The sequence below is a fragment of the Melospiza melodia genome, chromosome Z (assembly GCF_035770615.1).
Source record: "Melospiza melodia melodia isolate bMelMel2 chromosome Z, bMelMel2.pri, whole genome shotgun sequence".
NCBI classification, from domain to species: Eukaryota; Metazoa; Chordata; class Aves; order Passeriformes; family Passerellidae; genus Melospiza; species Melospiza melodia.
The window spans coordinates 53132758-53157484 of NC_086226.1; the positions used below are offsets into that span (position 1 = coordinate 53132758).

At 40.4% G+C, this 24727-nt stretch overlaps 1 protein-coding gene across 4 annotated transcripts in view; it reads left to right on the top strand.

The window, feature by feature from the left end:
- The window catches only part of LOC134431707 (transducin-like enhancer protein 4), a 98109-nt gene that overhangs the window by 33480 nt on the left and 39902 nt on the right, over window positions 1–24727 (top strand). For 2 of the 4 annotated variants that reach the window (XM_063179836.1, XM_063179838.1), the window contains exons 6-8: window positions 5939–6013; window positions 21146–21350; window positions 21759–21775. In XM_063179836.1, the coding sequence (XP_063035906.1) occupies window positions 5939–6013; window positions 21146–21350; window positions 21759–21775 (297 nt within the window). The remainder of the gene's footprint in view (window positions 1–5938; window positions 6014–21145; window positions 21351–21758; window positions 21776–24727) is intronic. The other 2 variants (XM_063179837.1, XM_063179839.1) reach the window with 2 other exon arrangements.

Below are 24727 nucleotides of genomic sequence, written 5' to 3' on the forward strand. Positions count from 1 at the left end.
ACATTTATTCCAGTTTAAGCAGACTGTAAAAAACAGCACCAAGAAATACAAGCTTCCCATTTTTGTAGGAAAGAGTGATTCTGTGGTCAAAAATGTGATATGGACCTCAGGGGCAATGTGTGTTCAATTTCTGCTGTGGTTTTGAGCTTCCTGTGCTGCAACAGTCATTTTCCACCTCTGTGTGATACGGTGAGATACCAGTGTGATCAAAGTAGTTCCTATTGCATAAAATGAAAGGAGTGCCTGCCTGGGTGTAGGTTGTGGTCATTCAGTTAATTTAGTTTAATCTGCTGCAGTTGGTAGATAGTTCAGTGTTCCCATGCTCGAATGACCTAGCCAGTACAGTGCAATTAATTTTATGTCTATAGCCATAGACAGTGCCTCTGCTAATTGGCACTTCTTAACTGAATTTACCAGCTTCAGCAGAGTATGACACTTTCACAACCTGTGGCTTTCAAGCTGGGGCTAGTTCCTGTCTGCTGAAGGTGGTATTTGTGGCTGGTTGCAACCTTTGGCTGTTATTGTGGGCTAAGCGCTGAATGACCTCCAGTGTTGGATAGCGGCATTTCTTCGGTGTATCTGGAGATACATATCACAGTCACCTTCTTTTGAGTAAATACTGTCTGTGTTTATATTCATGAAACACATATAAACTGGCTGATGTACAGCAAATGCTGTAGTTGTGGCAACTTGGAGCTCAGCACTACTTGCAAAAGCCACTTGAAAAGCAAGTACTGGTCCCTGTCAATTTACATGCCTCAATGTAAACATTTTGGAAGGCTGAAGGAGGCTGTAATAAACTTTTTTGGGAGGTTCACTTTCCTTTCCAACTGCCAGTGAGCTAGCTAATAACTAACTAGATGGATTGTTTTTTAACAGGCATCTTCCCTGTGCACACTAAGGTCGTTAGATGTACCTTCTAGTGTAATAAAATGCAAAGCACTGGCATGCAAACATGTAAACATCTAGAGGAAATTCTGCTTGGAGTCGTCTCTTTTCAAACTTTTTGATATCAGTTGATGGTTTTTCTTTAAAGAGGTTGATGTGGACCATGATATGCTTGCTCTTCTTTGTACATACTTCCCCTAGAGGTGTTTCTAAAGTCCAGTAAATTTGAATGAGAAGTATGAGATCCACTATGTAGAAGCAGAGCGGGATTTCTTGCATACTGATTGAGAGGAAATAGCTTTTGGTCTGAGATGTGAGGTTGAGAAGACAGAATTATTTGTCTCCATCTCAGACTTGCCCCAGACTAGAGCTAAACAGTAAATGCAAGGGAACTCTGAGAGATCTGTAATCCTTCTGCCAAGAAATGCATCTCATTAGCAATTAATGCATATATTGCTAATAACGCTCTCACATTTTTGTGAAGTAGTTATTATATCTTGTCTGGGTTATGGTGCCTGGATGCAGTAACCCAACTTGTCCCTTGTTGCCTTTACAGTGTGTGCTGTACTCCATGGTAAATGTGTATTTGCTTTCCAGTTCTCACTAGCATTTTTGGCATGGCCTTGTCTCATTATGTTGTCTCTAGATAGGGTTTCCAAGAAGGGCAGTGCTGCAGTTCTTAAGCAAGACCTGTACTACCTCTAAACATATCATAAACAACAAAATAATACAAGTAAGGAATAGCAGAGGCTGCTTGCTTCTTCAAAGCAAATTTTTCAGTGAGTTTTGCTTTGGATGTTGGTGGCAACCCTGAAGACAGGCTGTAATTAGGGGTTTTTAACACCAGTGTAATTGTGTCCGTGCCTGGGGAAATTTTGGCTGCTCACTTGCTGTCAGCACAGCTCTGCCTGTCACTGGGAGTTGTGGAGAGCTCTGACATGGTATGAAAAGCATGGGAATTTTCCACCATGTTGCAGTGCCCATGCATAAGCCAGGGCTAGGTGACAAGTGCGTGGTAAGACGCTGTGATGGTGAAAAAGCCTAGGTTCTTCTTGTGGTCTCTGTAGTTGTTGCTACACGCTGTGAGACTTAAATGAAGTGATTTTCCAAAACGAGGCAAGTACAGGCACACTGCTCACTATAGAACACAAAAAGGGGAGAAGAAATGAGAAAAAGTGAGAAAGGAGAAACAGTACTAGTCTGCATGACAGGTGGGGCAGGGTATCGAGCTCATTGCTCTGGCATGTTAAATGCAGTGCAAAGTACTGTTTTCCCACAACTGAAAAAACCCAGATCTGTCATTTACGTGTGTGCACAGACGAAGGCTAGCATTAAATGTGTGTGAAAGTTGCAACCCTGTGTCTATATTTGGTAGGGGAAAATGTAACCCTTTTTTGTTTTTGCTGTTTTTACTTGGCTGTAAATCGCTACATGATCACTTGGCGGACAGGCGGATGTGTATGCCTTGGTTTTAACATAATGCTGCTTGTTGCTGGTGCACTGGCTCAGGAGGGTGTTCAGGCACACGTAGTAGATGTTGGGACCATCCATCCTTGGGTACCAATTCAGGCTGGGCCAGCCAGCTGCCATCCTGCTCAGTGGGCCCCTGGGCTCCCTGCCCCCTCCCAAAACCTTGGCTTTGGGTTGCAGTGGGTCCCTGGACCCAGCTTTAGGTGTAGAGATCCCCACCTGTTCTGGAGCCATGGATGGTAAGATAGAGATCCCAGCCCACCCCAGTTTCAGAAAGGCTGTGAGCAGACAGCTCTTCAAAACCCTGCATGGGTTTTCCTGCACCCTTTTTCACTCAAGTGTGTGGTTTTTGTCTGTAACTTGAAGTAGTGCCAGGGTCACTCAACCCTGGGTGCTTTTGGGAGCTGAGGAAGTGCCTCCTCTGTTGCTGCAATGAGCTGGAAGTGATGGAAAGGCTAATTACAGACCATCTATTTTGAGTCTTTTGCATACAAAGCCACTGAAGATGAAATCAATGTTAAAGCAGCTAGCAATAGGAGAATTTTAATAGTCTCTACTGTACCTAATTTAGGTTCAGTGTTACTAGGCCCTCGGGTTTTCTCCTCTCTGTGAGGTCTTAATCCCAAACCTATTAGAATCAATGAAAGATGGATTGTGTGACTGCTCTGGCAGAAATCTGAAAGTGGGGTTTTGGTAGTCCATCCCTTCACCTTTTCTTCCTCTGGCCTAAGAATGAAATAATATTTTTTCCAAATTCTTCTGAGAGTTATTCTTTATGTATTTGCTGTGAGGGAACAGAATATACTCTAACTTTTGTGGAGTTGACTTATTTTCTAAATCCTGGATGCAAATTGAAGTAAGTTCTACAATAATTTTGATAGGTTTAGGCCAGCTTTTGTAGATGCCTTAGACATTTTTTCTTCTCCTGGGAGCAGGATTTAAATAAATTGATGTTGGAATAGAACACTCACATATACAAGAGCTTTCTTTTCCTCAGTGCAAAAAGCATTGCCTGTGGTAGGACAGAGGAGATGACAGTAAATTTCTCAGTAAATGTTTTTATTTTTAAAAGTAAATATTTTAAAACCTCTGCTTTGTTCTTTTAGTTTTTTTTTTTCAATGAATTAATGAAAAATTCCGTGGTGTGAATGATTTCTACCAGAAAATAGTGGTGTAATTTTTATAATCACTCTGTTGACATACATAGAGTCATGGGTCACTAGGCTTGCAGCTATATAATCGATGTAAGCTGTACCTATCCTTAACAAGTGATAACTTGGAGCTAATAACACATTAGCAGGAACTTGGTGATTGAATATCATAATTTCCTTTTTTTCTGGTATCTGTCATAGGGGTACACTGGATTTTTAATTTTTAAATTCTTTTTCTTGAATACCAAGAACATTGTATGCTGATGTTCAACCTGCTTTTTAGTCTTTACATTCTTATAAGATAGATTGGGCAGATTTGGTTTATACTGACAGTGTAGTTTTACAAAACTGAAACTTCTGTGATTCTGTTTACACCTAAAAAGTAGTGGTATTCTAAGTGGTGTCCAGTAATTTCCTTCATTTGCTTAAAAACAAACAAACTCTAAACCCATTTTCTTCCATCCAGGAGTGTTTGTAAATTATGACCTTGATTACTTGCATTTATCTGTTTTTCTTAGTTGGGATTAGAATTTCTTAGTGTCATTGGTTAGGAATGGCACTCCCCAGCTTAGTGTTCCCACTAAGAAAAAAAAACATGCAACCACTTCCCCCACAACCTTCCTCTATGGGAGAAAAAAGTCAGAGATTATGGGTTGAGATAAGAACAAATTACTGGAAACAGCCATGAGATAAGAAAGCAGACAGTAACAGCAACCATGCTAATCACAAAAATGTACAGAGAGAGGCTGATGTACAAGTAAAATTGCGCACCAAGACTAGGACAAAAAACGAATGAAAGACAGACCGTCCAGCTACCATGCTTTCCTGGACCAAAAGCCATTTCTTCTGGAAGCCCAGCCCTATTTTTGCCCTGAAACAATGAGGTGTGGTGGTATAGGACAGCCCAGACAGACCCAAACCTCATGGCTGCTGTGTAAAAATAGTTCTGTACAGGCCAAAACCAGGACGTACAGTTAGGGGTGGATTTTTAGGTTTGTTTCTCTTTGCCCTGAGAACTTTGATGCAAGAGGGCTTTTAAGTGAAAATGCCATTTTTGTTTGTGTGTTGCACTCAGAATTGTGAAATCTGGGCCTGCCAAGCCCCTGAAGTAGCAGCACGCTTTTTTACAGCCCCTCTTGTTTAACCCTCCCCCTGCAGTGGGGCTTAGGGTGCTCCCTGGGGAGTCCCAATGATCTTCACCTAACTCTTGTGTTGGAGGTGGACTTGAGGATTTGGGTCCTCATTTTATCTTTTGCTACTTTTTACTTCTGCTGAGGATGCACAGGAGGAGTGGCTGCACAAGATGGTCTGTACCTTGGCTCCGTTCTGCCCATATACACAGCCATGGCAGGGCAAACTTGAATCTTTAAGGGGACCTTCTCAACCTTTCCCTTAAGCTTTGTACACATCTGGATGTTGGTTTTGATGCAAAGCTGGTGTTTGCATCATTGTTACAGTTTTCACACCTCTCCAGATTGTCAGGACCTCCCTCCTTTTTCTGTTCAACCTGTGGCTGTAAATCATCGATGTCTCACTCTCAGTGCAGATCACACAACCTACTCGCAGTTCCCCATGACCCCTCCTTGCACCTATTTGTTCTGTGTCATGCTGATTCTGCGAGGCTGCCTGTGAAGATTAATTTGCCGCTGGTGGAGGTCTGAACAGCCATGGATCTGGTTGCAAGATGAGAACCTTATTTTGTTTGTAGTTGATGTTTTCAAATAAATACCAGTCAGCTTTCAACATACAGCAATTTTGAATTTAGTGCAGGAATACAGTATCACTCAAACTGATAAAACCACTGGAGCTTGTAAACTGTGTTGTTAATTAGACCATGTGTTTTTGATGGACTTTTTAAAGTTATTAAAATTTACGTGTTGGGGATTGAAATAATTAGTTCTCTTTCACATGTTTGACAGATTTGTGAATGCCATTTTAAATTTTTTTACTATGGTTGGGCTGCTTTGAAATGTACCTAGGAGGAGAATCTGTATATTCCTCAGGGATGTGGTTGCCATGTGCTTGTTGAAAAGATACACCTTTCTTTTCAGAAAACTGGGTGGGCTTTATTCATAAAGTTTCCATGGCTGTAAGGAAAGAGGCTTACATTTGAAGATGGCATTTAAATTCAAAAGCACACTGTGCTGATGAATAAAAGGAAGACAGTTTTCCATTTAGCCAGGTTGTGAAAGAGCTGCTCTTTGGGAAGCAGAGGTGTAATTCCCAGCATGTAATGGCATACAGATAAAAATCCTTCCCTTGCCTATATATTTTTGCTTATCAACACACAATGTGACTGTCTATTAGAGAGCAGTTACTTCAGATCCTGCATGTCTTAGAAAAGCAAATAAAGACAATAAAAGTAAGAATCTATGCTAAATAATTTAGAAAACAAATAATTTTGTTCTGTTTCTGATCTTCATTTATAGCACCAGCAACAAGTGGTGCAGGCTGTGGAGCGTGCCAAACAAGTGACCATGGCAGAACTGAACGCAATCATTGGGGTATGTGGTCTTTCCATTTTAGCTCTGATAGTGCTTGTAAATAGCTTTTCTTTTTCTTTCTCTCTTGCATGAACTCATTTCCATCAGGTGGGCAAAAGTTGTGGGCAGTGGTGAACTTCAGTAGCTTGACCTTCATAAAAGCTGGTTACTAGCTGAAGACTTTTGCTTGCACTGTGCCAAGAAGACTAATGGGGTAATTAATGTCTGTGTTGTATCTATTCCCCAAAGCAGGCTCGGTATTTGTTTTTTCCTGTGGTTTTTTTGTTGTTCCATTTAAGTACCATTGTTTCCTTTGCATACCACCTGCCAGTCTGCTTCTGCAGCCATGGTAACAGGTACCCTTGATATGATAGACTTTTTTCCCCATCCTTGCTGCCCACATATTCTTCTGTGTGTTGGTTCAAGACTCTGAGTATTAACCACACTTTTTATTTTTACATTAAAAAGTAGCTGTTACTTTAGAAAACCAAAAAAAGCACCCACGCACCAAACCAATCAACCAAAACACGCCCACCAAAACAAAAATACCAAACACACAATCAACATGGGCAGCAGAAAAACTCATCCCCACTGTGCTTATAGGTGTCCTGCTCTTAGTCATCTATAAATACAGTGCATGGAGCTCCTCTTGTAAAATGTTTGCTGACAGTGGTATTAGCCCAGTACAGAGATTTTATAGGTGTGGGCAGCCACAGTGTTTATATTTTGTGACTGGAGAAGAGACATAACAGCTAAAACTCTAGCTGTTCACACTACATAAAATAAAGGTGAGAAGTCATAGCTTAATAACACATTATTCTCTTGTATAATTATGCAGCTGAAGCAAGCAGTTGTTTTAGTTATTCTAATGAAGACACTACAACTGTACTTCGTATCTTCTGCATCCTCCCAAATGCTTTTTCTTTTGTGTATAGATTAAACATAAAAGTATTCTTCCTTTTTTATTCAGTGTATCAAACACACTTTGAAATGCTAATTATTCCATTTACTTTCATTAAAATTCAAATTGCTGAATGAAGATGTGGATAAGGGTCGCCGAATAATCAATCTGAACTGAAGATATGGCTTCAATTATGCCTCTGTCTTTTAACAAGAAAATCAGGACTTTCTGATCATTGCTGACAGTAGTTTAGAGCAGCGGTCTGATTGTAGCTCGTTTTTAATAGGCTATTTCTAGCTCTATTTTGTATACCTCTGACCACAAGAAAGCACTGGTAGTCAATTAGAAATTATAAATGGAAAAGAGTAACCCTTATTTCCTCTGAAGTGCCCGTTAGAAAGAAGGGGGTGAATCAGAGCGCATCGTGTAGAATCATGAATAACATTTGTTGTATGTCTATTATGCTCCAGTGGGGAGAGTGGGAAATGAATAATTTCCCAATTAGTTTTCATTACCTAAGCAAAAATATTGCCTTTTATTAACATTTTTGCATAAAGTGAGCAGCTAAAGATTGGCTTCTTTGTTAAAGCCTTTATATGTGTGTGCTGCATGTGCATTTGTAGTATGTGTGTAAATGTGCATGTGTGGTTTTGTGTGTACTTGCACACTCATACTTCACAGTCTACCTGTGCACATTTTTGCCAATTCACCTTTGCATTAGACAGACTGCAAAAAGAAATTTGATTTCTCAAGTATAAAGTGTGTGATGTTACAGATACTGGCCATCACACTAGTTATTTAAATTTGTCCTGCTTTCATGAACCACTAAACCACACAGAATAAAAATAAACAGATGAGACACTTGTCTGGGAGCCTGGCAGTAATTCTGTTGGTCTTGCCCCTACCAGACAGAAGTAAATTTTCTTTTCTCTTCCTGTCTGAATTTCTTTTCATGTCAACTGAAATTCTGTTGTCTCAAACTTCTCTAAACTGTCGGGTTTGGGTTTGTGCATTAAAGTCAGCTAGCCCTTGCCTCCCTCACAATCCTGATTTTTACCTGCCTTTTTTCACTCAGCTGTTCTACGTTGACTTAGGAAATAATATGTGTTCCTCTTTAATTTTAGAAAAACAGGAGCAATACAGACTGAAATTGAGTACTCATTAGGTTTATAGATAAGTAATCTCACGCAGTCTTTTAGTGATTAATTTTTTAAAAATGGAATGAACAGGAGTGGAAGTTATCTAATAAGCTTAAGATCATGTTGCAAGAATCCCACAACAGTGTTATGTCTGCATTTAGATTTAAAGTCTGAAAATGTAGCACGGGGCTAGAAAAGGCTTATCATACTTTGTAATGTGAATACCAATAAAAATAAAACAAAGAACATAATTGGAAATAATGGGGTTTTTATGTAACTGATTATGTTGTCTTATATTATTTTTCTGTTTAGTAAGTCTGGCAGGGTGTGTGTGCTTTGAACCCTATGGTATATTAGAAACTTCCAGAATTTGTTTAACCCATTGAACTGTGTATCAGACAAAAACAGAAGCGGTATTTGGAGTTTTTGAAATGAGATTGTAGCTTAGGTCTCTGTTTTGTGGGCATCCTGTTTGGTTCACCTCACTCACACTAAACTCTCTTGGTTCGAATAGAGCAACTCTGGCCTTGAGTTAAAAATGCATGCTACCAGAATGGAAAGGAAAGAATTGAAGGCACACAGATCATATCTCTCTTTGTGTTTCACATGTATATATTTTTGTATGAATGTGCTCTGATTTAATGGAATCTGATGAAGCACCTTCTAACTTTGCAATATTATTCTATCTTCATTGGTAAATGAACCAAATCACTGATCCGTGCAGTTTAAATGCAAAATACTGAAGTGAGCCCAGGACCCAGAGAGACTGCCTGTTCTCCTGACAATAAACTAGTTATGTTTAATGGAATGAAACAGAGTTATAATGACTTCTTTCACAGGTCATGTTCAGTTTAAAACTATTGATGGGCTCAAACAAGTTAAATATCATCTATCATCTTCTGGAGAGATGCAGCGAGAAAAACTAAACCAAAACTGGATATATCATAAGCATGCTGCAGGAGGACTGTAAATCTGCAGGCATTCAGGGTCTACCTCTGGTGTTTGCCATGGGCAGTGTGTTGCAGCACTCTTGCTCAGGGCAGTGTGTAGTGCACATCCAGAGCTACTTCCCTGTTGGGCAGGGTGTTCCAGGATGAGCAGTGTGATGTATCCAGTTGATCTTGTCATGTGTCGTGCTGCCGTGTTTTTACATTACAATCTGCAAGATTGCACTGCTGGAACAGCGCACAAATCGTAGCCTTAAATCAGTAATATGATCTAATTAGGAATGATGTTTTCATTTCCTGTATTAATAAATTGAGTCATCCAACTTTCTTAAAACGTTGGGGTTTGTTTTCTTTAATCCATTATACTATACAATTGGAACATGCTGTGTGAGTGTGGTTACATTTTAACAAAGAAGCCAGGCAATTAACTTGTAACTTTTTAGGAATTTTTTTCTGTTTAAAATAGTATTTTTTCAACTGCATTTGGATAGTAAGGCAGAAATGAAGGCTTCTGTGCCTGCTTATTACATGGAGAGAGATAAATGTACCAAAAACTTAAGAACAGGTATGTGATGGTGTTCAAAGAAAATGCAGTTTAGCACAAGAAATGCTGAACCTCAATTTTTAGCAGTGACATTTTAATGATAGGAAGTCTGCAAAATTATTTGCCATCAATTGTGAAGGCAATAACAAGCCTTGGTGGTTTTTCACACCCTCTGTGTTAAGTGCTTTCAGAATGACAGCGTAAACTGTGTTGGAGAACTCCAAGGAAGTAAAACTGATTAAAATGTTCATGCTTGAATGGTGCTGATGGAATAGTTCATTTGGACTTTCTCTACCTCCTGCAGCTCAAGCTGAAATATTAAAATTCAGTGAATTTAAATCTCTCTCCCCTCAGCTCAGGAAAAAAACATTACATTTTAATAGGTTTTAAACTCATAATTCATTGGTTTGGAGCAGCACTATTAAATCTATTTAAATATTACGTGTATTACTAAGGAAATGATTGAAATAATTCTTTTTCTTTACCATTCTATGCATCTGAGTGAAAAAAGAATGGCTTTGGTTTAATTTTTAAGCATTTTGTTTTATCATGCCACTTTCATTATCTTCTTAACAAATAAGCAAACGGCAGCTACTGAAAGAAAGGACGCCTTCTGTATTGTCACATATAATTACTATGTTAAAAGGTTTCTTCTTAAATGCACTGTTTGTCACCATTTCTACCCATTTGAGGCTAAGGTGCTTGTTTGACCCATCTCAAAATATCCATAATTTTTGTTTGTTTTTAAGAGAGCGATTGTTTTACATCTCTGGAGAACAACAGCTGTTTAGAAAATAGGCACAGAGGCCTCTGAAGGTGGTGTGGTGCAGATAAGTACACACAACTTGAAATGAAGAGCTGGCCTCTGTGCCTTCCATGACTGCCGTGCTGGCTTGTCTGGGGCTGCAGATGCCGGGTGCTGCTTAACATGCAGCAGCACCTCCTGCTCCTCTCAGATGGCGGCTTGCTTCTGGCTCACGTGTGTGCAGGTGCTGTGAGGAGCAGTGAGGGTTTTCCACTTGAACCAGTACACACAGTTTGCATGGAAAAGTTGTTCCTGCCCAGGTGTGTGCATTCAGACGTGGTGGTGTCAGGGAGGATGAGCGAGGGCAGTTAGAACAAAAGTGTTGCAGCATGGGGACAACAGTCACTTCTTTCTCCAGCCCTTCTGTATTGCTCATTCAAGGTGTGATAAGCAGTGGTTGAAGCTTAAATTCTGTAAAAAAAGTTGGTGGTCTTTGGCTGTGTATTGTACACAGGTTTTTAAAGTGGGACAGCAGAGGTTGACTTAATAGCTATATGCTTCGAATTATTTTTATTTGTGTACCCTAAAGAAATGTTGAAATTCATTGCTCCCCATTTAATTACACTTGTTTGCTGATTTTTTATTTAGTGGTCATATGGTCCTGAAAAAATTTTGATCCTGCCTAGAGACTGAAATTGATTTGTAGAAGGCTTTTGGGTGAGCACTTTTGCTTTTGAATTATTCACCTGAAGTCTGGCTGAGTTAAAGACACCCTGTTTTTTGGTTGCAAAGATGTGTTTTTGAGGAATTTATCATCTTGTTCCTTTATTCCCATGTGCCAGCCTCAGAGAGAGCCTTGAAGGTGAGGTCTAATTTAAATAAATCTCCTCCGTATGCAGTGTCTTCATTTAAGGAAACTGAAAATTATCTTTTTAGGCATTTTTGAGGGAATTAATTGGAATGTAAATAATTTCCAGGTTCCATATTGCCGAGGATGGGTTTTAATTACTGTTGCTACACTTTGAGTGGGCTGCCACTGTCTTCAGCTTTTTGTCCTATTTTCAGTAGCTGTGGTAGCTAGTTGAATTTATATTGGTCTATCACTATATGAGCAGTCAGTTCTGTTGCAGTGTGAAGTGCTGACCACTTAGAGCCTCTCACTGCCAATATGCTGGTGCCAGAGGCCTTTGCTCGTTCTGCCTAACTAAGCGCGTGTGACACGGATGTTGTGGCTCGCACACTCCACCTCATCCGGCACGAGCGCTGACGTTGGCCTCCATGCTTCTCAAGGAGTATCAAAGCTGTGTGACCACTGTATCTTGTTTTTTAAATTAGGGTTAATCAGTGCAAATATGAAGAGTTGTGGAGAATTTTTGTAATATTCTGTAACGCGGACGTATGTAATATTTTATTAATTACTTATATTTGTGTGGTTTCACTTCACACGCTGTAGAAATCAGACAATACTGTTGCCAGTGGGGTCTGTACTCCAGTAAGTGGAAGCTGTTGCCAACCATATACCAGATGTATTATGTTCCATCTTGGTCTGTTATATGCTGTGTATTGCCTTCAGTGATAGCTGGGGGAAAAAAAAGTCTATCTGTTAGGTTTTACAGTATTGTAAAGACAGGGATTTTCCAAAACCACTTAACTGCAAAATCAGCAATGTTTATGTACTCAGTGATGATGCTTTCTGTTTAAATAGGTACCCTTACTGTACAGTATGGCCTAAAGAAAGGTGCTATTGTATCATGGTTTCAGCTGCAGGAGTTCTGATACCACCCCTAAACAAGGTCACGTATTTGCCACCTAGACTTCTTCCCAACCACACTTTGTAGGCTGCTGCCTACAGCAATGAATGAGGACCAGGGCTGTATTGTGAGTGAGTCAGGTAAATGTTTGCATTGCGTCAGGTGGGTGAATAGTACTTTTCATGTCTTCAATCTTAAATGTAGGACCAGAGCAAGGGCTCTAATGCTTAACTGGGATGGACACTAAAATACTGCCTAAGTAGAGTATTTCAGCATGTTAAGTCCATCGATGAAGAAGGAATTTAGGAGGTCTTACACTGTCTGATGTTTCAGAATGTTTGATTTTTATTAGCAAGACAGTTACTTGCCTATTGCTTGCTGAATTCTTCACAGTCGTGTCCTTGGGTATATGAATGCATCACAAACACTGATGAACTAACTCAGGATTGTTTGTGAAACAGAGGTATACTGCTTTCTCTGTTATACTTTTTAAAGAGGCTAAGGCAAAGAGAACAAGTGGTCCTTCCACAGTCTTGGGGCTGCAATTTAAATCCAGACGATTTGATCCTTGTCAAGACCTTCCCTTATTGAAGCCACTGTAACTAGGAAACTGCACTAAAGCAAAAGAATTCACTTTAACTTTCAGTTACCTGGCTAATGGGCACTACATTAAAGAGTCATAACACTACATCTCACAGTGAAATCTGCTTGGAGAGGGGTAATGGTATCCACGTCTCCTAACACTTGTGGGAAGAGGCTGCTCAGCTCTGAGAAGAGCAGGCATTACAGTCCTCTGTACAGGACCACAGCTGCACCAGAAATGGCCATCTTTAAAGACACAGAATGGGCTGGAAAGAATGGATCAGTCTGTGCATCCCAGGTTTTTATCTCAAGGAAGGACAACTTGTTGAAATCCAACACAGTGTGTACTTGTATGCTGTCAGCATGAAGAAGCATCGTGTTAGCACTTAGAGTTAAGGAATCTCCGCTTCTCAGTAAGTGCTATGTAGAAATTTGACTTGGTAAGGATTGGCTTGACAAGATGCATTAGAGAAATATATCTGTGAGATGCATAACATGCATCTGTTTTATGTTGGTATTACATGGCTCTAAAACCATACCTTGTGAGGAATCTTAGAAGTGATTTATAGTTGCCACATTTAAAAGCTTTGGTAGAATTGTGTATGGATTTTGCCACTTGAATCTCTCTGTGACCAGTGCCATTGCTTAACTTCTAGCTTTTATTGTTTGATTTGTGATACATCTCGGATGGTAACTTTTCAGTTTTTAGCCCAAGGTTTTAGAAACTGTTTACTGTGGTGACCCTAGAAGGTTATTTAGAAGTCTTCTGGGAAAAGCACAGACGTTACTCTCATTTCTAAAGGAAAGGACCAAAATTTACAGAGTCCCAACAGAAATCCTGTCTTTTTACTGTTAGTCCAGAGGAGAAAAAAAAAATCTCTTCCCAGTGCCTATGGATAGGACATTAGTGGAGCATTTGGTAAATAAGGTACATGAACCAGTGTGCGCCTACTTAGCCAGAGATTAATTTTGTCATCTGTTTATACATAGCAGAAAACACAGATTTGCTGCAGTTGTTATTTGTTGCACTGGTCTGTGTGGAAAGGTTTCGAAGCAGAGTTTTGATATGTAAAGGCACATATCACACCACTGGCACTCCTCATGGCAAGGCCTTTAGCTTACAATTTGTGCTTTCTGCCTTCTCTGGCAGATGTGGATTTTCTTTACCTTAAACAGAAACTGATGGGGGAGAAGGAGGAAGAAAGTTTTAAGTTCTGTGATTTATGTGGGAATTTCTGCCCTTTATTAAATGATAACAGAAAGTGATTTTGAAGAGTTTCATTCTTCCTCCCTCCACCTCCAGTGTGAAATTGAGGTGAAGTCCTGCAATCAGAAGAAGGGACTACTGGACTCTAATACTGTTGGAAGGTGAACTTAGCCTTTTGCAGAGGACTAGGTTTTCCCTTTATGAGATTATGTCCAATTTTTGGCCATGAATCTTTTATTTGTTAGTAGGTTGTATTAATTTTTTGTCCTCTGTCTATGCTGTTTTGCTGGCTGAAAAATAGTCATTAGAGTGGAAGGGAGGACAAATGATGAAACATGTAGCCTGACAGATGTTCCTATATACATGATTAAGAACGGAAATGTGCTCTGCATGTATTGCTTTTCATCCCACAATATGATTTGGGAGATGACTTTTTGTTCCTAGATTGCTTAAAAGATCTTTGAAGCAATTTGTAGAGATATGATTCTGATGGTTTCTTTGTTATTTATGTAGGAGCTCTAAATGCTCCTCTTCTGATTAATGACAGCTATTGATTTTTTCATTCCCCTCTTTAGTTTTGTCAGTAGAGCTTGCTTTCCTTCTATGGAATCAGCATCCTCAAAGATATAAATTGCTGAATCTTAGAGAGCAAGTAACATGGTATTTGATTCTTTTAAAAAAAATCATTATTATCCTTATTATTATTATTACTACTCTGCTCCTTATTCTCTCTCCTTTTTCATAATTTTTCATTCTTAATCCTATATTTTTAAGGTCTGTTTTCATTCCCCTTTGTGAACAGACACATGCAAATTTTCTAGTAGATAAGTTGCATCTGAGCACTTAGTTTCCACTAATTGCTGATACAGTACATAGAATCACAGAATTTTTTTATGTTGGAAAAGACTTCTAAGACCATTGAATCCAACCATCAGACCAGCACCACTGTGTTCACAGTTAAACCATGTTCCCGAGTGCCACATTCAAAAGTTTTTCTGAGTGCTTCCCCAGGTGCTTCCTGGCCAGCCTGTTCCGATGCAAGACTGTGTTTTCAGGGAAGAGGTTTTTCCTAATATCCAATCTAAACCTCCCCTGGCACAACTTGAGGCCATTTCCTCTCATCCAATAGCTAGTTGCCTGGTAAAAGAGACTCACTCCTGCTGCACTAGAACGTCCTTTCAGGCTGTTGTAGACAGTGATAATGTCTTCTGAGCCTCCTTTTCTCCTGTCCAGACAGCCCCAGCTGCCTTAGCCACTCCTCACAGGACTTGTGTTCTGTACCCTTTCACTTGCTCTGTTGCCCTTCTGTGGACACACTCCAGCACCTCAATATCTTTCCTGAATTAAGGGGCCCAGAGCTGGACATAGAACTCCAGGTGTGGCCTCACCAGTGGGGAGTACAGGGCATCCGTTCCCTGGTCCTGCTGGCCACACTATTGCTGATAAAGGCCAGGATGCCATTGACCTTTCTGGCCACCTGGACACACTCCTGGCTCATGTTCAGCTGCTGTCAGCCAGCACTTCCAGGATTTTTTCCACCAGTCAGGTCTCCGGCCACTCTGCCTCCAACCTGTTGCACTGCATGGGGCTGTCGTGACTTGGTCTTGTTGAACCTTATATTATTGGAATAAGATCCCAATATTACCAGGTAGATTGTGCCTGGGCAACATTATACCATTAGCCTTGGCTCATTAATCCCTCAAGAAATTTCAGCAGAGCCTTCCTGCCCTCCTGCCCAACGTGGTGTCATCTGCCAGCTGACTGAGGGGGCACTCAATCCCCTTGTCCAGATTGTCAGCAAGGATATTCAGCACAGCTTTCTTCAACGCTGAGCCCTGGGCTGCCAGCTGGTCTAACTCCCTTCAGCAGCGCTGCTGCCCCGGCCATCCAATCAGTTTATACCCAGCAAAGAGTGCACTCATCCACACCGTGAGAAGCCAGTCTCTCCAAGAGAATGTTGTGAGAAAAGGTGTCAAAAGCTTTACTAAAGTCCATGTAGACAATATCCACAGGATGTGGAGGATGTGCCTTTCATAAACCCGTGCTGGCTGGGCCAAGAGGGCCTCTGACCACCGCCTCTCTCACCAATCCTTTTCTGTTCACAAACAGCAGGTCCAGTGGGGCACCAACCCTTGTTGTCTCTCTCATCCCTACTGTGTCAGGAAATTGTCCTCCAGGAACCTCCTGGACTGTTTCCTCTCTGTTTTGTTGTATTTCCAGTAGGCATTTTTTAAATTGGAATCCCTTATGAGAGGAAGGGCCTGTGATTTTGAGAATTCTGCTGGCTACTTATAGAATATTTCTTCTGCCTCTTCATCTTGGTGGTCTGTAGTAGGATTCCCACTAGGATATTTTTTTTTACTCTGGGCACTGTAATAATTTTCAATATGCTCACTCTCCTTTTAAAGAGTAAGAGTAGTAATTTGTTCTAGTCTTCATCCGTACCACTGTTCCTTTATGCAAACCCATTATATGGTATATATCCATATAGCTCCAGAACCATGCCACTGGAGGAGCTGCTATATGACTCTTTGTGGGCTGTTTTGGTGTCTTGTATCATAACATCAGAAAAACTTTTTTTTATTTTTTAAATATCTGCCAGCAGATAGAGAGCAGTACAAAGGAAGTACAAACAGTACAGATCACGTCAAGGGTGCGAACAGGCACAACAGATAAAAGTTCATATCATCTTAAGTACACTCATAACTGCATGTGCCAAAGAATTGCCTTTGCTGGTTTTCAAACCACTGACATTGATATTGTGTACTCTTGAGCCATTGTTTCTCTGTCTTTGTTTCCTCTTCAGCTTGGGTTCTGTTTTGTCTGTATGCTATCATGCCAATGATTCAGTCTCAGCAACACTTAACTTGTTTCAAACAAACAGTGAAAAACTGTTTGATTCAGATTTTTTGAAGTCCTCTCCCATCAGTGTTGCAGGTACGAGTAGTGAACATGTGTAAAATTATAAAAGAGAAAATATCTTTTTGAGACATTAATTTGTTAACATTAGAAATTTCTTCAGGTTAGAGTAGTATGTTCAGGTTGTTTGAGTAATGGCCATGACTTCTCAGGGTCTGTAAGAGGGAAAGTGGTAGATTACTGCAATACAAGCTGCTTGGAAAATATCCAGTAAAAACTTGAACCTCTTCCAGGAAAATAGGCTTTGAATGTGCTGACTATAACAAGAGAGCATTCAAAGCTAATTTGTTAGTGGATTTGTTATCACATTTTACTTAAAAGTTGATCTCTTAAGATGTGTTGGGAAAAGAATTAAGCTAAGCATCAACATTTAGAATGGCGGTTCTAAGAATTACTGTTACTCAGATAAAAGCCTTCAGCAAATCTTTTTTACCTATTTGTGTAAATGTGACTTTGGAGTTATTTTATTCCTTACTCTAGACAGCCTAGAAGAATATACAGAAAAGAAAATACCATTAGTAGCAGCCAGATGTTATCTTTATTTGACTTGTGTTAATGTGTTTTGAAAGCTTTAGTTTTTACTACTCAGCTGATTTAAATTATCATCTTCCTAAACTTATTACTAAAAAGAATGCAGTCTTCTCTTTTGGCTTCTTTCTGATTGCTGTGTTTACCCTGTGCTCTTATATTTTGTGTGTGTTGAATGCTCCTTAAAAACATTGCGATCTATTTTGTAATTCCATAGGGTGTATTTCTTGCTAGTAACTCTAGATGTTTTTATCTTCAAATAATTCTGGAAAATTTACAGCATCATAAAGTCTGCCTTTCCAAGTTTGCACCTATTATGCATTAATGCTGAAGATCTGTGCTTGACTTTACGCATACTGTAGTCAACTGTGATGGGATTGTCTGAAGTTAGCCACATGCTAGACATGCTAGGAGTTCATAAATAACATGACCAAAGATTACAAATTACAGGGAAGATGGAGAAGGGGAAGAGAAGGCATTACAGCAACTTTAAAAATTATGTAGTTGCTCAGTTGGCTCATTTTCAGGCTTTCTTTGCAAGTTTTTAAATTGTGTCAGGTTTTATGATCTAAATTCATGCTACAGGCAGAAATAAGTGTGAACTTTCTTCCATAACGGAATATTTCTATGTGTGGAGAGTAACTATCTCTGTACTTACTCCTCCATAACTTTGGCATTTTGATAACTACAGGAGATCACCCTTTTTTACCACTTGGTAGCATTAATCTCATGCCCAGTGGGCTAAGGAATTGCCCATTTTTCTGTAACTTTCCATTTTAAAAAATTGCTGCATGTAGGCCACCTGATGCTCACCAGTGATGCCCATAAGCAATGGAAAAACAAAGTCAAGCTGTCATTGTGGGTATTTGAATACAGTAATAGCAAATGACAGAGATGCCACTTCATCTTTACCTTCTTGACTAAGCCTATTAGCAAACAGCATTATTAATTATGTGATTATATACTTTTATTTCCTTTTCCGCTTATATATTTTGAGAGCAAAAGCCTACACAGTGTTTCACTTGCATTTGCTTCCTTTCTGGTTTTGGACCAGTGCCTCATTTTTGGTGTTCAGCATCTCTCCTTATATTGGAGGAGATCATAGTCTTTCCTGTACCGATACAGTCCTCGGCCAGGATCCTCCTTCTGTTGTTGGAGTTTTACTCCCACCCCATCTAACAGTATGCAACAATATTATCCTTGTGTGGCACAGGATGTGTGCTATGCTGAAATTTTGGGTGTTAGTTTAGACGTATTTTGCAGTCTAGTTGTCATACCAAAGCATTTTCTTTCTGCTGTTACAAAGTGACTTAATGACACTAAAGTTCTGCTGTATCAGTGAATGACACTTGGTTGCTTCTGAGGCCTTGTTACCAGATTTCAGGTTCCCATTACTTCTACTGGAAGAACTTGCTCTCTTCAGAAAAGTTCTCTAGGGCAGGAAGGCTCTGGGTTTGGTTTTTTAATTCCCCACTCTTTGCAGTTCTTTTCAGAGCTCTCTGCAATTCAGCTTGCAGTGAAAACACTTTGATTCTTGGGCAAGAGCGACTGGCACAGCCCAGCTATTCTGGGTGATCTCAAGCTCCTAGGCTACTACTCCTAAAGACCATATTATGGCTGAGAGTCATTATTGATATTCAGTTCTTCCAGGCTTCAGTCTGTGCTGTTGTCTTGCTGAGCTATGAAGAGAGATTCCTATCAAAGACAAGTAAAAAAGGGTATTACCTTCGCAGTGCGGTTTGCTTCCAGTTCTTTGGAAACCGTCCTATGTCAATAGAAGAGGTCATATAATGCAAATTGGGTAGGTCAATAGGCAGATCTCTATGGATTGTACAGTAGCGTGTTATAAGTGTTCCTCTTCAGTTGACAGTATAATAGTTAACATGGGGAAAGCTCGCTGTTGATATTCTCAGGCTCTTCTCAAAGTCTTTACTTTAAGCCACTGGCAGATTCAGACAGAGATCTTCATGCAGTGGTTTATAGAACATTATCAAGTAGGAATAGAAAATTCCTTGTTCATATCCAGGTAGCAGAACACAGATTATTCCGTTCATCTCTTTTCTTTTGCTTGTTCTTCTCCTCCCTCCCCAAGTCAGGCATGCCAGATTGCTTTAAGGCAGCCCCGTTCAAACCCTGAAGTTAAACAATACTCTATTTTCTCTTGCTTTGTTTCATTGTAGCTAATTTAATATTTTGAAGAATGAAGCATACTGCCATAAGAGCCTCAAGCAAGCAAAATGGGTTTGATACGTTCTACAAGAAGGAACACCTGCTGGAATGACATGGGTTCGCAAGCGGGAAAAAGATTTACCCTTTTCTTCTTCTTCCACTTGGAAGAACGTTCTTTATGGGCTTTTGTTCGTTTGGTTTTGATTTTGGTCTGCCTCCCGCCCTCTTCTGTATTTTTATTCCCCCATAGCTTTCTTGTAGATCATTGCCCTATTTTCTCTGGTACTGGTCTGGATAAGATGATGTGTGCATGCCACTGCCAGTCTGATTTCACTGCATGAGGTTTATTTCCAAGCAGGAGAGAAGGATCTGTTCTTTCAGGGTGGGGTGTCAAGGGAGCTATGTGTAAAGTGTGCTGCAAGGGTTATCTAGTGTGCTGTGACTTGCAGCCTTTTACTTTCAGCTCACCCCTATATAAGTAAGTCTTAGAAGTTTAAAGTGGAATGGTTTTATGCAAAACAAGTTAGGTTTTTATTTCTTCTAAATCCTGTATACAGACATGCAGGTGGGAGAGAACAATCCTAGAGGACTTGGGATTTGACTTATTCTCAGCAATAACTGCTTGAAAATGAAAAGAAAATTCTAGGGGTTATCTGTTTTTTCTATGAACAGAAATTAACTGGATGGTTAGTGTGTAAGCTTTAGACCCGAACAGATCTCTCTTGGGATATATTTAACTAAACTTTTTCACCTGTTCGGTTTTTGTTGTTGATTTGTCAAGGTTTTTTTCCACTGCCTTTCCAATGAATAGCAACAGTCTATCTACCCCACAGTGGTTAGTATAGCACAGAGCTTGATGCAGCCCTGGTTGAGGTCAAGCACTCCAATTCGAACCTCTCAAGGGCTTTCTCTATGTGTTGCCAGTGTACTGGTAAAAATGACTTTAAACTCTTGTCAGTGCAGTTACTGGTGCATGCATCACAGTCCCACTCAAATAAACCTGTCACAACACAGAGTCAGCAGCTAGAGAAGAGTACAAGGGCAGGCCTCTAGCTTTTCATTCGAGCATCACTAAACGTGCACAGAGTGCCCAATTATTTCAGCATTATTGAGCAAGCCTACAGGAGGACCCAAGCCTTGCTACATTAGATTTTCTTTAGTAATTTGCTCAAGTACCGCTGAGGACACTTAAAGGGCTTAAAACGGTGGCTGCAACCAGTTTCCTTTTCTGGATTGTTAATTCAGGTTTTCTCTTTCAAATTAACTTTCACTGCATGCTGCGCAGTAGCACTGGGAGAACTGTTTAACACTAATTTTCTCAATTTTCAGCTTTTTTTTTTCATTATATAACTGCTTTTACAGTTACATATGTTTTGATTAGATGTGTACATGGAGTGTTTCTACTAGAAAGAGAAAAGCATAATACCTCTGTCAAAAAAATAAAAAATTCACCAAAATGACAACATTCATTTGCTTTCTTTTTTTATTTTTTAAGATTTGTTGTTGTCTCCGCAGTCCTCGCTGCAGTTGTCATTTTCCAGTTCAGTCTGAGTTTCACCAAATATGTTGTGTCCAAACATCTGGACATTTTTAAGGCACCAGGATATTTGGATTGATCAGATGCATTGATTGATCTGATCAGTCACAGTTGATGTAGTTGATCAATTAGATAATCCCCAGCTCCCTGAACAAATTCAATATCTGTGTTTTGTTTTTCACAGCAGCAGCAACTCCAGGCCCAGCACTTGTCACATGGACATGGTCTTCCCGTGCCGCTCACTCCGCACCCCTCGGGCCTGCAGCCTCCAGCCATCCCACCCATTGGCAGCAGTGCTGGTCTCCTGGCACTCTCCAGTGCACTGGGGGGACAGTCCCACCTCCCAATTAAAGATGAGAAGAAGCACCATGATAATGATCACCAAAGAGGTAGGCGCTGCCAAGAGGAATGTGTGGCTTTGGTTTCCTTCTTTTTTTTTAAATTCTCCTGTTTAAAGCAAGTGAAGGTGGGGGAGGGAGGAGCAATTTTCAGAAGAGTTCCTAGCTAATTATTTTAGTGTTTATTATCAAGCAGTAGCCAGAAATTGTGTTCAAATGCTAGAAATCCAGTTTTATAAATCTGGCTGTATGGCATTAATAATTAACTGTACAGAAAAGTTAACATCTGTGCAATTTATTATTTAACAGACATCAGGATTCTTTCTTCGGAGTATGATAAATGTATAATTTTGTGTAAACTAACTAGTATTTTTCTCTTTCTTTTTTTCTTCCCCCCTGTGCCCATCCCCTGCCACCATATCTCCCCCTCCTTCTGCATGGGGGCTGCTCTGCATGCAGACAGAGACTCCATCAAGGTAGGATTCCAATTTGTAGGTGTACAGGGTAGCTCGACAGAGCTGCGTGAACACTGCATTTTTCTGAAATGTGGCACAGAGTGGTGGAAAAAGTCACAAACTGGAATTGGGTCGTGATGCTTGTGTTGATTGGCAGCACCCTGCATAGCCTGTGTATCACATCTAGGCAATGGCTGGTAGTGGGGCAGCTGGGATTGCAGGCAACATGCTGACCGGTGAGTTTACTGGAACAGCATTGAGGCTGTTCTTGGGTGGAAAGAAAGGTCTGCCCAGGGTCTGTGTCCAAGCTTTTGAGACAGAAGGAATAAGCCACTAGTCTTAAGTCATTTGGATGCTGTATATTGTAATTCTGATATTTCCTTATAATGCAGTTGAGGAAGGAGAGCTCTGTCGCTCACAGGGGGATGCAGGGTGCTGCCTGCTATCCTGTAGCTTGGGAGGAGTGAGCTGCCCTTCCCTCGACCCTGATGAATGTGGTACTGGAGCTTGCACTGAGGATTCTGCCTTCCTTTTCCAAAAATTAATTTTCAGGTTCTGAGTGACTCTGCAGCATACCTGTATCATGTGTAAGGTGATGATAATAAGTAGATGTAATAACATACCTTGCAACTTGTATAATTTTGAGCATTCAGTATGATTCAGTGACATGTGATGCTTTTCCGTACTGATAGCCATCGGAGTCTCCCAGGGACTCCTGGGGTTTTAATGCTGCAGATGGAAAGGTGTGTGTTACTCTTGTCCTCTTCCTTCGTGGGTCTGCTCTCCTAGTTTGCATGGTTTTCAGAAACACAAGGTCAAGCCTTATTAGGTGCTGCTGAGTGTGAAAAGAAAGACACATTTCTCTTATAAATGGCAAGACCTGTACCAACCTTACGAAGCACTTAGAAACAGTTTGTCAGGTTTCTAGTTGTGCTTTTTTAGGAAGATATAATATATTCTTGAGACTGGGGAAGTGATGGAAGAGATGTTCACAGCATGAGTCTAGTGTGCATTACACGAGATTAGCAGGATCTTGTCAGGCAGATATTACTAGTGTTCCCTTTATAGTGCTGGGAGAAGCATGGTTCTGGGCACAGGCTTTGCCCCCACTAGAGACCTGTCCATCTAGGGCTGACACAAAAGCTGACACCTTGGTTCTTTGGCAGCTACAGGTGGGAATGTGTCCCACAGCCTATCCCAGCACACCCATTCTGCCACTGGCACTGCTGACGTGTCCCAGCCAAGCGCAACTGAGCCAATGGTTGTCAGTTTTGCTGTTACACACATGGCTCTGCATAACAACCAGGAGCTGACAGGAACTGTCAGTTTTCACCGTGAGCAGCAAAGGCACTGAAGCTGCCTATCTGCCGACCTAAGACAACAGCGTGTTGGATTTCACTTCAGCCTCTTTGTCATGAGGGCTGGAAACTGCTAATACTACTTAATGCGATGGGGCCGGAGCACACATTAATGACCATTTCCCTAGAAAACCCAGTCTTCATTGTGAACAGATTAGTTTAGTCCATCTTCCTTTTTCCTGCACTCAAACTAACAAATGCAAGTGGGATGGATAACTAACTGTGAGAGCACAAAGCCATGTGGTTTCTTGAGTGAGTTTGCTTACCTATATAGTCGAAACCATGATGATTTCATTCAAGAAAGTGACTGAGGAGAATTGCTAATATATGCCATTCACTGTTTCTAAACAATATAAGCTATGCTAGTAATTTTTTGTATAATTTGTGAGGTGTTGGGGTGTTTATGCTGGCATGGATATCGCGGTGAGTATTTGTACTGAAAAGGCTGATTTTGCCTGGGATGGATTCAAAAGTGCTGTTACTCATACAGCTTCCAGAAGGAATGAAGGACATCTACTTTGTGCCGTTTATTTGAAATGATAAGTAGATGTTTGTCTTGCACAATGCTCAGGTTGTGAATTGGCTTGTGTGTCAGCATTATGGGGCTTACTGCCAGCTTTGCAAGGTGAAATAGTTTGCTAATTTCCTTAAATGTTTTCAGTGATGCCCAGAGTAGCAGTTAGTTGCTTGTTCAATCGATCCCTCCTCCCTTAAGTGGTTCCCGGTTAAGAGAGGCTTTTTATGATTGTCTGCTGTGTGACTTGAGACAGTTTTTGTCAGCCAGAACCAGCTGGAGTCTGTGTGCTTGTATGAAATAATTTATTCATGCAGGATAATGCTCCTTAACATTTAACAGGTGATGAATGTGACATAAATTTCCTTCTTCCTTTTAATTTTTCCCTTTCCTCTTCCAATGTGCAAACAGGCAGGCTCTGGTACTCTAAATAGTAAGTAATTTTTGGCCATCTGTCAAAAGGAAATTTCAATACAAATTTAAATTAATGATGCCTGAAATTTTTTATAGCTCCTCTAAAAGCCTCTAATGTGCAGAAAATTCTGAATCTGCTGGTAGTAATTAGTGTAGCATGTAATGAGGATATGGGCAATGTTATACAGCCCCAGTGTAACGTTTTGATATGGTAGCAAAATTTTGATTTATACAAGGTTGTGACTGGGTTTAATTGTGAGAGACACTTTAAAGTGTTTTCTTGCTGATATAGATTATTAAGCAGGGTGAATTTTAAAATAGCTCATGAAGTGTAAATTTACGCTTTAGCGTGGAATTCAGATAACAAAGGTACAGTACCCATTTCTACAAAGAAAGGAATTTGGCTGAAATGACCCATTTCTTGCCACTATTTACAGAGCTTTGGATTTGCTGGGCAGTTTTCTTCCTGAAACTTGCTGTCTCTAGCTGTGCTGGTCCTGACTCTCCTCTTAGTTCAAGCCAGGAAAAAGGCAGTTTGCATCACTCTACCAGACAAGACATGTTACGCCTGATCTTGCCCAGCACCTCCCCTGAACTAAGTCGTTCACTGCTGAAACTGAGTAGTCACCTTCAGGTAATATAAGATTGTCCAGGAGCTGTTCCTAAATAATAGATCAGCATTGACAC